This window comes from Coregonus lavaretus, assembly GCF_964263955.1.
Source record: "Coregonus lavaretus genome assembly, chromosome: 20".
In the NCBI taxonomy this organism is placed as follows: Eukaryota; Metazoa; Chordata; class Actinopteri; order Salmoniformes; family Salmonidae; genus Coregonus; species Coregonus lavaretus.
Genome location: NC_140007.1, coordinates 7,489,653 through 7,504,253, shown reverse-complemented (window position 1 = coordinate 7,504,253; position 14,601 = coordinate 7,489,653). Strand labels below are relative to the sequence as shown.

Genomic DNA, 14,601 nt, shown 5'->3' with positions numbered 1-14,601 from the left:
GAGAATAAAATACAAGTAAAAACCCACTCATTGGGCAGTGGGTAGTGTCAAAGGCATAGTTAGAATTCTTAGAATTAACATTCCTATTCAAGTAAACGTTCCCCAGTGGGTGGACCAATTGAATTCTCATTCTATATTTATAGGTCTGTTAGGGAAACCCGTAGTGTCCAGCTCAGAATGTAGCAGAGAGGCAGGTTTGCCGAGTAAGACTTAAAGTGCAATTTCACCTATCCACCTAGCTTTCGTAGAGGCCTTCTCACAAGCCTTACACAGGAACCTGCAACAGGAGCTAGTTTCTTTTGTTGCCGTTTAGTTGAACCTAAGTTACAAATCACATTGAAAACTGCTAAATATTTTATGTTGGGGCAAGAACATGGTTCTCCTATTATTAAGAACATTATGCGAATTCTTTAGTGAAAACACCAGTTATTATTTACTTGTCTAAAGTATTGCCATTGTTTTTATGTTTCTAAGCTTGATTTTGATGCTGCTAATGTGGCTGAGGTGGATCCACTGTAAGTAGGAAAGAGGAGTTGATGGGATGTGTGTTTTATCTGGTCATGGTACTTGATAACACTACACACAAGATGACACGGTGGAGTCCCTCCAGCAATAAAAACCTTTGTCAGGGGGTGATTTGTTTTCTAAATGAGATGATGTTCATGTGAAGCAGTGTTATATTGCCTTGTTGAAATTAATAAATGATGTATCATTTCCTAGGTGGTTATTGATGATAGCTTTTCTTTATTGTTTTGAGTGTTTGATTTCTCTGTTCAGAATGAAGCATGCAAAATGCAGATGGGTACTTGATTTGGAAGATTTGCACAACATGACCTGTGCTCTAACCATAGACCATAATATCAGTTCCAATCTGTAGAAACATGCCTCCAAACACACCTGTACATAATGGGGTTAACCCCCCCCACCCCTATCCTCCTGACCACTGAAGAGCATGTCAACTGTTATTTTCCATACAGCGGAGATTAACATTACTACACCGTCATTTAGAAATGTCACAACCAACACCAAGGTTGCAGCACCCCAGTCCTGCCAAGCTGTGAATTGTACAGTTTTCCTGTAATTAATATTCATACATTTTCTTTGTTTGTCTAACTGTTTTGGGATTTAGCGTCGGTGTATATTATTCCATCAATTCGGTTTGAATTGGACTTTTTATAGGATATAATGCAGAGTTCGTCTGCTTTGATGAAATACTTCCAGTAGTAAGAGATTTCTGTTCTCTGTTACTCGTTGTATCTGCCATTACCGCTACACCTCCCTGTCTGTTACACTTAGTGAGCAGATGTGGAAATAACTCTGTTGGAATATTCACTGGGAGGCAACATTCAGATCCATAGAAACTGATTGTGTAGAGCAGATATGATTCTCTGTGAGGAATAGAGAACTGTGCCTGTTCTGATCATTGCATTTCTATCAGTTCTGAGCAACATTGCCTCATTGAATATGCCTCTGATTGTTGAAGGCTTGCACTAAAGCTCTGTGTCTGATTGCTTCTGCCTGCTGTGTATTTCTCATTACATTACCTTACCAACCCAGTCAGCGCACTCATCACAGACTGTACATGTTTAAAGAGAGAAATAAACATTATTTTGTGCTTGATGTTGTCTCCTTTGTTCCTCAATAATCTAGATCTACTAAATATATCTCTCTGGTCATGGTGGGTGGACCTATGCCCTCCCATGGCTGTGCCCCTGCCCAGTCATGTTAAATCCATAGATTAGGGCCTAATTCATTTATTTCAATTAACTAATTTCCATCAAATCAAATGTTATTTTTCACATGCGCCGAATACAACAGTGAAATGCTTACTTACAAGCCCATAACCAACAATGCAGTTTTAAGAAAAATAAGTGTTAAATAAAAATAGATATGTAAAAATAAAATAAGAAGAAAAATAACAAATAATTAAAGAGCATCAGTAAAATAACAGTAGCAAGGCTATATACAGGGGGTACAGGTACAGAGTCAATGTGCGGGGGCACAGGTTAGTCGAGGTAATAGAGGTAATATGTACATGTGGGTAGAGGTAAAGTGACTATTCAAAGATAATAAAGAGAGAGTAACTGTAACTCAGTAAATATTCGAAATTGTTGCATGTTGCGTTTATATTTTTGTTCAGTATACATTTGACTGTAGAACTATGATATTTAATAAATAATGTTCCTTTGCCAGGCTAGACTGATCAAATAATCAATTTCAAACCTATCAGGCACGTGTAACTGATATATAATTTTTCATATTCAAATTTATGGCGCAAACCCCTCCCATTATGATTCACGTTTCCATATTGGCAGATTCGCAAATGACAAAAATAAATACAAAATTAAAAAACATGGTCTTATACGTGTTAATAAAATGTAATGCAGCCTATTTTATCCCCATGTTTTTCGTCTTTGGACATTCTTTAAATTGCATTTTTATCCAGATGTATATTAAAAAGGTGCGAAACGGATCGCTAGATTCGCCACACAGAAAAAGAACAACAAAAGGAAGCGAATTACATTTAACGGTGAAAATGTGACGCCACTTGACTAGGCGTCCATCGAGTTTCAGAATTACACCTTCCTCAAACACCAAAGAATGGTACACATCAAAATTAGGGCCTTATTTCGACAAAAGCACCAAAGAACAAATCCTCTATTTGACGAAAGTGCCCACACGCGCCTGTGGCGTACAGCAGTGGCTGCCCCTTTTGTTCGCTGGAGTTCCTGAATTAATCCCATCACAATTAAATAACTAGGATATTGTGTTGTTTTTTTAGACCATTTACCCCACATTTCTCATGATTAGATTGGGTTTCATAGGATTAATAAATCGATCTGCAATCGTCCCATTTACCGAGCTGGAGTGAGAGATTTTGCAGCATCCAAGCTTCAGGAGCCCTGAGTAGTAAGTGTTTATTAATTCATTGCTACATTTGCTATGTATTCGTGGTGTCTAGAGAGAAATAGGCTTACATTTATAAGGTGTTTTATTAATTTTGTAAATTGTAATTATGTGTGCTTTGATAGTTGTTACAATTGCTTTTCGAACCGTTTCTGATCCTATAGCGAGATACGAAGACCCAGGATTCTGAGTGCCACATTATCATAACGATTGTCTATTTATCTTTCCCTATTAGTGAATGTAGAACTGTAGGTTTTGCTTTAGTTACATTAATAGGTTGCGATCAGTTGACCACAGAGTGTTATATTGTAGTGGCTGATCAGGGTGAGGTCTAACCATTGTGGAGGGAAACATTGTAGCAAGCTGAATGTGCCCTATCACTGGAGCTGTCTGTTACAATGCATCACCTCGAGTTGTTGTAACCCATACGATTGGTTACAATGTTTCTCAGGCTTCTATAGATACAAATGTATCATTTTGCTGAAAACTACCAACAGTAGTTGCAATCTAGTGGATATGGCTATCTGGTAGCACTTGCAAGATAGTTGCTACAAATAGCTGCTACACATTTCCTTGGATCTTTGAGCACGTGAATAGAACAACATATTATGCGATTACGCTATCCAAATCATGGGCTAATTGATCGATCAAGAGTAAAAGAGACATTCATATCATTGATTATCTTATACGTTGATTAGTTTGCCATAGTTGTATATGGTACTTCAGGTAAATATGTTTCTTCAGTGAGAGTGGAGACTATGTGCAGGTGTTTAGAAGTTTACTTTTTGATTGATAGACAGTTTCTGGTTGAATCAACCTCCAAATGTATCTGTTATCTGTAATCCAACATTACAAACGCGTAACGTTATCTCAGCTGTCAAATCGATCAGGTAGCTATCTAACTACCTTTTTATGTCTTCAGTTTAAGATGTTAATCAGTTTTATTCGAAAAGTAAGCAGTATGATGAGCAATATTGCAAGTAAAATGTAATTTGCAATCATTAAAACTAGCAAGAAAAATTGATGCAGCTGTCGGTGCCATGGTAAAGTTGACAGCTCTCCAGCCACGTGCCTGCTGTTGACAGGGTCTTGTTTCCTTGAAATTGGCAAGACACCATGGCATAGCTTTTAGGATTCCAAAAGGCTGAAGGCAATGGACACATTCTTTGTTGTTTCCAATATAGACTGATTACTTTATGGACATAATACTACCCACTGGCATGTCTGTGTTTCAATAATGTTGGAGTCAGAGATGGCAAAAATAAATTGTTGCAAAATTTACACCAGGGTGCATCGTCTCCCCTCCTCTATCTCTCTGTGTGTCTCAGATGTAAGCTTGAACAGCTCCTGTCCCAGCAGTGGCCATCTGCACAATGGGGCTGGACTTTGACGTGAAGACTTTCTGCCACAACCTCCGGGCCACCAAGCCCCCTTACGAGTGCCCCGTGAAGACCTGTCGCAAGGTCTACAAGAGCTACAGCGGCATCGAGTACCACCTCTACCACTACGACCATGACAACCCAACGCCTGCACAGGCCATGCCCCAGAAGAAGAGGAAGGGGCGCCCCCCTCGAGTGTCCCTGGTTGGGACCGGGGACGGGGAGGGAGGGGTGGGAAAGGGAGGTGGGCTGGGGCTTGGCGGGCAGGGAGCGAACACCCCTGGGAGTCCTAACCGGTCTGAGCTCTCCCACTCCCCAGGCAGGGAGACGATGACCTATGCCCAGGCCCAGCGCATGGTGGAGCTGGAGATCCATGGACGCATCCACCGCATCAGCATCTTTGAGAACATTGACGTGGTGTCAGAGGACGACAGCGGGGCCGAAGACCCTCCATCCTCGGGTGGAGGGGGATGTGGGGGAGGGGCGTGTAATGGGGGAGACAGCGGGGGAGGAGGGAGTGAGGTGGGGGGCAACGGCAAGGACAGGCCTGACACCCCTGCTGCTAACGCAGGGAAGGCCACACCTAAGTCTGGGAAGCACAAGAGTAAAGAGAAGAAGAAGGAGGTATCATCGCACCACAACAGTGCTTCCTCTGGCCCGGCTGTCAAACTGCCTGAGGTTGTGTACAGAGAGCTGGACCAAGAGAGGCCTGACGCACCCACACGTCATTCCTCCTACTACAGGTCAGTCACAGTATCACACAACACTCATCCTACTACATGTCAGTCAGTCACAGTACCCTGCCTCAGCGGGTGGTATTGAAGGTCATGTCCAAACTCTCTCACTCCATTCCTTTCTGCATCCTCTCTCCCCCCCCACACTTTCCTCTCCCTCAGGTACATAGATAAGTCGGTAGAGGAGCTGGATGAGGAGGTGGAGTATGACATTGATGAGGAGGACTACATCTGGCTGGACATCATGAATGACAAGCGGCGTAGTGACGGGGTGACGCCCATCCCCCAGGAGGTGTTTGAGTACCTCATGGACCGGCTGGAGAAGGAGTCCTACTTCGAGAGCCACAACAAGGTGACAAACACTAGATACACTCTTTCTCTCTCTCTGAGGAACAGCTTTTGTGTCAGTCCAGCTTTTTTCCACCTTCTTTCCAGACGTGATGTTGAGTACACACTTACTTTATCTGTCACCTGTTGGGTGTGTGGTCTACTGTATTGAATGAGCAGTATGATGTAATGGCATCAGCTGTGTGAGTCTGTTCCCTTAAATCAGGGGTATTCAACTGAGGGTCCGCAGAGGTACTGCAGGGGGTCCGCAAAAATAAATAAATAAATAAATATATATACAGTGCATTTGGAAACTATTCAGACGCCTTGACTTTACAGCCTTATTCTAAAATTGATTTAAAAAATAATAATCCTCATCAATCTACACACAATGCCCCATAATGACAAAGCAAAAACAGGTTTTTATAGATTTCTGAAAATGTATAAAAAATTAAAAACAGAAATGCCTTATTTACATTAGTATTCAGACCCTTTGCTATGAGACTCGAAATTGAGCTCAGGTGTATCGTGCTTCCATTGATCATCCTTGAGATGGTTCTGCAACTTGATTGGAGTCCACCTGTGGTAAATTCAATTGATTGGACATGATTTGGAAAGGCACACAACTGTGTATATATAAGGTCCCACAGTTGACAGTGCATGTCAGAGCAAAAACCAAGTCATGAGGTCGATGGACTTGTCCGTAGAGCTCTGAGACAGGATTGTGTTGAGGCACAAATCTGGGGAAGGGTATCAAAACATTTCTGCAGCATTGAAGGTCCCGAAGAACACAGTGGCCTCTATCATTCTTAAATGGAAGAAGTTTGGAACCACCAAGACTCTTCCTAGAGTTGGCTGCCCGGCCAAACGGACCTATCGGGGTGAAGGGCCTTGGTCAGGGAGGTGACCAAGAACCCGATGGTCACTCTGACAGGGCTCCAGAGTTCCTCTGTGGAGATGGGAGAACCTTCCAGAAGGACAACCATCTCTGCAGCACTCCACCAATCAGGCCTTTATGGTAGAGTGGCCAGACGGAAGCCACACCTCAGTAAAAGGCACATGACAGCCCGCTTGGAGTTTGCCAAAAGGCACCTAAAGGACTCTCAGACCATGAGAAACAACATTCCCTGGTCTGATGAAACCAAGATTGAACTCTTTGGCCTGAATGCCAAGCGTCACGTCTGGAGGAAACCTGGCACCATCCCTACGGTGAAGCGTGGAGGTGGCAGCATCATGCTGTGGGGATGTTTTTCAGCGGCAGGGACTGGGAGACTAGTACGGATCGAGGCAAAGATGAACAGAGCAAAATACAGAGATATCCTTGATGAACACCTGCTCCAGAGCGCTCAGGACCTCAGACTGGGGCGAAGGTTCACCTTCCAACAGGACAACGACTCTAAGCACACAGCCAAGACAATGCATTAGTGGCTTTGGGACAAGTCTCTGAATGTCCTTGAGTGGCCCAGCCAGAGCCCGGAATTGAACCCAATCAAACATCTCTGGAGAGACCTGAAAATAGCTATGCAGGAACGCTCCCCATCCAACCTGACAGAGCTTGAGAGGACCTGCAGAGAAGAATGGGAGAAACTCCCCAAATACAGCTGTGCCAAGCTTGTAGCTTGTACCCAAGAAGACTCAAGGCTGTAATCGCTGCCAAAGGTGCTTCAACAAAGTACTGAGTAAATGGTCTGAATACTCATCGCACCTTTGGCAGCGATGTGATATATATATATATATATATTTTTGTATAAATGTGCAACAATTTCAAAAAACCTGTTTTTGCTTTGTCATTATGGGGTATTGTGTATAGATTGATGAGGGGAAAAAACAATTGAATCCATTTTAGAATAAGCCTGTAACGTAACAAAATGTGGAAAAAGTCAAGGGGTCTGAATACTTTCCGAATGCACTGTATATATAAGTGGATTATTTTTATGAATATCGCTAGCAACTAATTTTGAATTACATACCGACAGTAGAAAATAGAAGAATATCTTCTTTCTAATGATGCCAACTTTATTTCTCAGCTCCTAATATTGAGCAAATGACACTCATTGGAGTATCTGACATAGGCTTTGAAAAAACACCCTTAAATAGACTACCAGTGCAGCAAGTGCCACTGACTGCTGGTAAGCTTTCTTGACATGGACATACATGGCTAACCTTTGTCTAACCAGCTAAACAGCTGCTCTTAGCGAAAATATTTTTGTAGTTACCTTTCAAGCTAATAGGCTATGTTAGAGTTCACACTTCCTCTTCCAATTATAATGTGGGGAGGTCAAAATAATGAAAAACGATCTACCAAATCTATTCATTTAAAAATGTTGATTACTTCTCCTTGCCATTATCATTCACCTGATGATAAGACAAGATGTGATATTATAATTATAATAACGTTTATGGGGTCACCGGTTTGCCTGGGAGGGGGTCTATGGCCAAGAAAAGGTTGAAGTCCCCTGCCCTAAATGTTTATCCCCTTACCCTCTCCCCCTTTCCCCTTCTCTCCCAGATGGACCCCAGCGCCCTGATCGACGAGGACGCCGTCTGCTGCATCTGTAACGACGGCGAGTGTCAGAACAGCAACGTGATCCTGTTCTGTGACATGTGTAACCTGGCCGTACACCAGGAGTGTTATGGCGTGCCCTACATCCCTGAGGGCCAGTGGCTGTGTCGCCGCTGCCTCCAGTCCCCTAGCCGGGCCGTCGACTGTGCCCTATGCCCCAACAAGGGCGGAGCTTTCAAACAGACGGACGACGCACGCTGGGCCCACGTGGTGTGTGCCCTCTGGATCCCTGAGGTGAGAGTGTGTGTGAGGGTAAGAGTGTTTGTGAGGGTAGGAGTGTGTGCAAGGTTATTATTTGTTTTTTAAACAGCAAATTGACCGACGTTGGTTCAATTATTTGAATTCCATTTACATTTTAGTCATTTAGCAGACGCTCTTATCCAGAGCGACTTACAGGAGCAATTAGGGTTAAGTGCCTTGCTCAAGGGCACATCGACAGATTTTTCACCTAGTCAGCTCGGGGATTCGAACCAGTGACCTTTCGGTTACTGGCACAATGCTCTTAACCACTAAGCTACCTGCCGCCCTTTTTTAATTCCTTTATTTTTTTGTGAGCTCAATGCGCAGTTTCTCTAGAGATAAATCAGATCAAGCCCGAACTGCACGATGTAGTAGGGAGTTAAAGATTCCAACAGGCCAATATTCTACATAGTTTAGCGCAGAAAACATGGTCATTAACTACAATTACCATAATCCATTGCACGCCTACTTGTCCGGTCTGTGTGGGGAATACACAGAGACGGAGAGAAGAGACAGAAGAACACATGATGGAGAGGGATAGAGAGCAGTTGCTTCGTGAGGTATCCCTACCTGAAAATACATGATCTATGTGACTGATAGTTGGTATTTAGTAGTCATAAAAGTATGCCTTACTTACTTTGAAGAACTACTAAAAAATATATTTTTTCAGACAGCATCTCTATAGAGATGAGATGACTTGGAATTAAATAATAAAGTATCAAATCAAACAAATGTAACAACTGAAATATTTTATTAAAGTAATATGAATAATAATAATATAATATGCCATTTAGCAGACGCTTTTATCCAAAGCGACTTACAGTCATGCGTGCATACATTTTTGTGTATGGGTGGTCCCGGGGATCGAACCCACTACCTTGGCGTTACAAGCGCCGTGCTCTACCAGCTGAGCTACAGAGGACCACAATAAATTCTGGCTAAATGATGAGCTGTAATGGGCAGTCATGCCCATTATGGGACTTTAATTCATTGTTTTATTCTGTGTTGTTACAGCATACAACCCACAATGCATAGTGCATTTGTCATTTAATTTTTTTTTTTTTTAATGCTGTGCCTGTCTCCATCTCATCTGTCGTGTTGACAATCCTGTTGCAATGAATGTGGCTGATCTCCTCACCCCTTTCTCTGTCTCTCTCCCCAGGTGTGTTTTGCCAACACGGTCTTCCTGGAGCCCATTGACAGCATCGAGCACATCCCCCCGGCGCGCTGGAAGCTCACCTGCTACATCTGCAAGCAGCGCGGCTCAGGGGCCTGCATCCAGTGCCACAAGGCCAACTGCTACACAGCCTTCCACGTCACCTGTGCCCAGCAGGCCGGCCTCTACATGAAGATGGAGCCCGTCAGGGAGACCGGCGCCAACGGCACTTCCTTCAGCGTCCGTAAGACCGCCTATTGCGACATCCACACCCCGCCCGGCTCTGCACGTCCCCTCGGAGGGGTGGGAGGGGCTAGCATGGGCTCCTCCCAAAGTGAGGGCGAGCTAGAGGAGGACGATGAGCCCAGTATAGGTCACGATGACGACTCCAAGGGCTGGAGCTCAGAGCGGGCCAAGAGGGCCAAGGCCAAGTCCCGACTGAAGATGAAGAGAGCTAGGAAGATACTGGCTGAGAAGAGGAACGCCGCACCCGTTGTGTCTGTGCCCTGTATTCCCCCACACAGGTACACACACACACACACACACACACACACACATACTCACTGCAGACACAAAGGCATACAGATTCAGACATCACATACTCTCCCAGTCCTACCATCTCCCCTGTGTGGTCCTCCCCAGGCTCAGTAAGATCACCAGTAACCTGACGGTGCCCAGGAAGAGCCAATTCATGCAGCGACTGCACAGCTACTGGACCCTGAAGAGGCAGAGCCGGAATGGCGTCCCTCTGCTGCGCCGGCTCCAGACCCACCTGCAGTCGCAGCGCAACACAGAGCAGCTACATCCACAGCCGCAGGCGCCAGAGTCACAGGTTCCCACGGTAACCACCACACAGTCTCTGTCTGGTGTTGTTATCTCAGCGGTAGGGAGAATACTACTGGAAGCTCTGCATGTGTTTGGACTAAAGTGTGGCGACTATTGAGAAAGGGAGTGCGAGAGCGTGTGTGTGCTCTGTTAATGTAAATGAGAGGGTTGCATTGTCTTAAGTCATTGCTTTGTTTGATTCTGCTGTAATGGTGTGAGTGTGGGTCTGCATCCTTATTAACTGTGTAGGCGTACGGGTGTGTTACACTGCCAAACTAACCAGTTTGTGTGTGTGTGTCTGTTCATTTTTGAGGGTGTGTTACATTGCACATTTAACATGCGTGTGTGTTGGTGCCCCAGCGGGACAGTGAGGAGAATAACTTGGCTCTGAAGGAGCAGCTGAAGGCATGGCAGAGACTGAGACACGACCTGGAGAGAGCCAGACTACTGGTGGAGCTCATCCGCAAGAGAGAGAAACTCAAGAGGGAGACGGTGAGACACACACTCCTCACATGCACGCATTTGTGTATTGACACACAAACACACACTTGACATCTGGTAGTTTGCACAGTGAGCAGGTGTGTTTACAGTGTGTGTGGAATGTGTAGATCAAGGTGCAGCAGATGGCGCTGGAGATGCAGCTGACTCCCTTCCTAGTCCTGCTGAGGACCACTCTGGAGCAACTACAGGACAGAGACATCAGCAACTTCTTCACTGAGCCTGTCCCCTTGGCCGAGGTAACACACGCAAGCACACACACACAAGCACTTATTTGCACACACTTGTGTTATCTTACACATAGTGGCTGGTAGGCTTTAACCCCTGACCCCTGTCTCTCTCCTCAGGTGCCAGACTACCTGGACCACATCGAGAGGCCTATGGACTTCCAGACCATGTGGAACCTACTTGAGTCTCACCGCTACCTCAGCTTCGAGGCCTTCGAGGCAGACTTCGGCCTCATCGTCAACAACTGCCTCAAATACAACGCCAAGGACACAGTGTTCTACCGCGCCGCTCTGCGCCTCCGGGAGATGGGCGGGGCTGTGATCAGGACCGCCCGCAGACAGGCTGAGCGAATCGGCTTGGACTATGACACAGGCATGCACCTCCCCCGAGAGCCCAGCCCGGACAGCCAGCGCGACAGAGAGCGAGACCGAGAGAGGGAGAGAGAGAGGGACAGGGACCGAGAACGAGAGAGGGACCGAGACGGAGACAGGCCGCTGTCCTCCAATGAGGAGGGTGAGTGGCTTGGAGTCCTGTTTTACCACCAGCTTTTCTACTCCCGCCTCTCCCCCTTTCTCCTTTTCCTATAGTTGTATTCTTCCACTTAAGTTATTGTGTTGCTGTATAGCCGTGTGGGATTCTGTACTTGTGTTAAATTTCTCTCTTTCTCTTAGACCTGCTCTTACCAGAGAACCGGCGGCGGCTGCCATTGGAGGAGCAGCTGTGTTTCCTGCAGGCGCGCTTTGATGAGGTCAGCTCGGGGAAACACAGCATCGGTCGGTCGCGGCGGGCCAAAGCCCTGAGGAAGGAGATGACGGTCATCAAGAGGAAACTGGCTCACCAGAGAGAGGGGGGCTCGGGCATGGGGGGCAGGGACTCAGGGGGCGGAGGGGACAGGGGAACATCCCTCCCCCATCACCCCCCCTCCACGGGACGCCATGACGAGGGGGAGGAGAGTAGCAGTCAGGAGATCAGTGGCAAGGGTGAGACTGAGGGTATATCTAAACTAACTCACAGTACATACGCTATGCATTCATATGCATGCATTAATAACTATTCATAACTATCTCACACAGGCATACCCCTACCGTACTGGTAATTAATGCCCAACTCTCATTTCAGGAAGGATAGATATAGAATATTCTTCCATTTTCTCTTCCTCTCTCTCTCAGTAGATCTAAGTGCATCATCCTCAGCTCTAGCTCCAGAGGTGGGACGTCGTACCTCTGTCCTCTTCTCCAAGAAGAACCCCAAAACGGCCGGACCCCCCAAGAGGCCAGGCCGCCCCCCTAAGAACAGAGACGCGGGGGTAAGCCCCAGTCCGATAGGTCCCCCCCAACTGCCCCTCCTGTCCCCCCCCCGGCAGAGGAAGAGACCCCGCAGCCCCCACAGCAGCTCCAGCTCCGAGAGTGACAGTGACGACCTCCTTCCGAGTGAGACACACACACACACACACACACACACACACACTCACACTTCTTACACTAGCCCTGTAACAACATTGTTACATTGTCATTACTCCTATTTTTTAACTGTTATGACTCAGGTCAGTCTAGTAATTGTAGCGGGTATGACTCTGTCTTCTAGGTCTGCCCACTAACGGTTTTGTCGGGGGCAACCAGCCGGTGACAGAGAGTTTTCGGGTGTACAGGAATGAGAGGAGCCTCCCTCGATCCAGCTCTGACTCTGAATCCACCACTAGCAGCAGCAGTAGCGCTGCCTCTGACAGAACCAGGTCATTATGATCCACACACAATGGCCTTTATACGCAGTCACATAGTCGAACACAACTGCACTTTCAATGACACACACATTTTGGTTTAGGATGAATGAATTGACTCTTTTTTTGTCTCTCTCTCTCTCTCTCTCTCAGTACCACTCCGTCTAAGCAGGGCCGGGGGAAGCAGTCGTTCTCTCGTTCCACCTTCCAGGAGGACAGCAGTGAGGAGACATCAGGGACAGAGAACGACTCCTACTCTGTGGGAGGGTCACGCAGCGTCTCACACTGTGAGTCACACACAGACACACATGTATATGCATGCCCTTATCTCCATCTGTCGCACCACCTCTACCTCTCCTTTTCCCAAAGTGTGTGTGCGTTTAAGAGGTGAAAATAGCTGTTTAAACAGATTTTTCACGTGTTTCTGTGCTAAAAAATGTTGTCACCTTTTTTGGGCCCTTACCAGTTTGCATCCCTGTTTATGTGTGATTCTGATGTATCGTGTGTTTCTCTCAGTAGGGTGGGGCCGGGGCCGATCAGGTTGTAGGATGCCATCAGATGACTACTCTTCCCTTGATGCTCTGGACCTGGTGTGGGCCAAGTGTAGAGGCTACCCTTCATACCCTGCTCTGGTAATTCAGCCATGGATGGACACACAAACACATTAGGATAAACTATGGTTGTAATTTCTGTTCGGCCACAAGGAGGCAGTATATCATACCTCTCAAACCATATTCATGAAACTATCATATATCTCTTAAAGTTGGTATTTTCCTGTCCTTTACTCCCTCTAACCCTCCTCCTCCCCCTGTAGATCATAGATCCTAAGATGCCCAGGGAGGGGGTATTCCACCGAGGGGTCCCCATCCCTGTGCCCCCCCTGGAAGTCCTGAAGCTGGGGGAACAGATGACCCAGGAGGCCCGTGAACACCTCTTCCTGGTTCTCTTCTTTGACAACAAGAGACCTGGTCAGTACACTGTCTTTTCCCTTGATGCTGTCTCTCCTTCTGTTATCTGTGTTTGTTCTCTCTCTCTCCTCTCTCATCTCTCTCTCATCTCGTCTTTCTCTTCTCTCGCTCTCTTCTCTCTCTCTCTCTCTCTCTCTCTCTCTCTCTCTCTCTCTCTCTCTCCTCTCTCTCTCTCTCCTCTCTCTCTCTCTCTCTCTCTCTCTCTCTCTCTCTCTCTCTCTCTCTCTCTCTCTCTCTCTCTCTCTCTCTCTCTCTCTCTCTCTCTCTCTCTCTCTCTCTCTCTCTCTCTCTCTCTCTCTCTCTCTCTCTCTCTCTCTCTCTCTCTCTCTCTCTCTCTCTCATTGTTCCCACTCATTTTCATCCTTCTCGCTCCACTCAAACCTCTATCCCTCTCACACTGGTAGAGAAGTGGTGATTTTGAAGGCCTCCACTTCTACAGCTCAGGTTCTTACTCAGTGGAGGCAGCGGAATACCCAGAATCAGAGTGTAGCAGCAAACCTCTGGCTGTAGTCAACAACATGCAGCTCAGCAGCTTTTCACTAAAGCATTTCAAAAGGCTGTCTACGAGTAGTACAGAACAAAGGGAACCTTTCTTCACATATAAATGCAGGAAAGCAAAAAATGCCGTCGCTCGTCAGCAGAAGTGGGTCAGGAGTGGTTGATGAAGACGCTTTGAGAGAGAACAAAGAGAGAGAAATAAACATTGTTTTAGGTCACAGCTCACACCGTAGTTGCTGCTGCGCTGTGTGTGGATCTGTAATAATTACCTGTGTGAGAAACCGTTCCTTTTCATGACTATTATATCTGCAGAAGCTACTAGCCTTGATGTCCCTGTGTGTGTTTCTAACCCTGTGTGTCTGTGTGTAGGCAGTGGCTACCGCGCTCTAAGCTGGTTCCTCTAGGGGTGGACCAGGAGCTGGACAAGGAGAAGATGCTTGAGGGAAGGAAGTCCAACATCCGCAAGTCAGTGCAGGTGGCCTACCACCGTGCAATGCAGCACCGCAACAAGGTCCAGGGAGACCCCAGCAGCGACACCAGCGACAGTGACTGAGCACACAC

The 14,601-nt window shown here is 46.4% G+C and overlaps 1 protein-coding gene across 1 annotated transcript; it reads left to right on the top strand.

The window, feature by feature from the left end:
* Positions 1 to 4,261: 4,261 nt before the first annotated feature.
* LOC311148246 (peregrin-like) lies at positions 4,262 to 14,595 on the top strand. Its single transcript, XM_084185149.1, has 15 exons — positions 4,262 to 5,029; positions 5,183 to 5,372; positions 7,857 to 8,144; positions 9,313 to 9,830; positions 9,949 to 10,147; positions 10,492 to 10,623; positions 10,740 to 10,868; positions 10,977 to 11,370; positions 11,529 to 11,837; positions 12,030 to 12,287; positions 12,442 to 12,589; positions 12,728 to 12,861; positions 13,091 to 13,206; positions 13,389 to 13,546; positions 14,410 to 14,595. The coding sequence occupies exons 1-15, from the start codon at positions 4,281 to 4,283 to the stop codon at positions 14,591 to 14,593; spliced, it is 3,906 nt and encodes a 1,301-aa protein (XP_084041275.1). The 5' UTR covers positions 4,262 to 4,280; the 3' UTR covers positions 14,594 to 14,595.
* Positions 14,596 to 14,601: the final 6 nt, after the last annotated feature.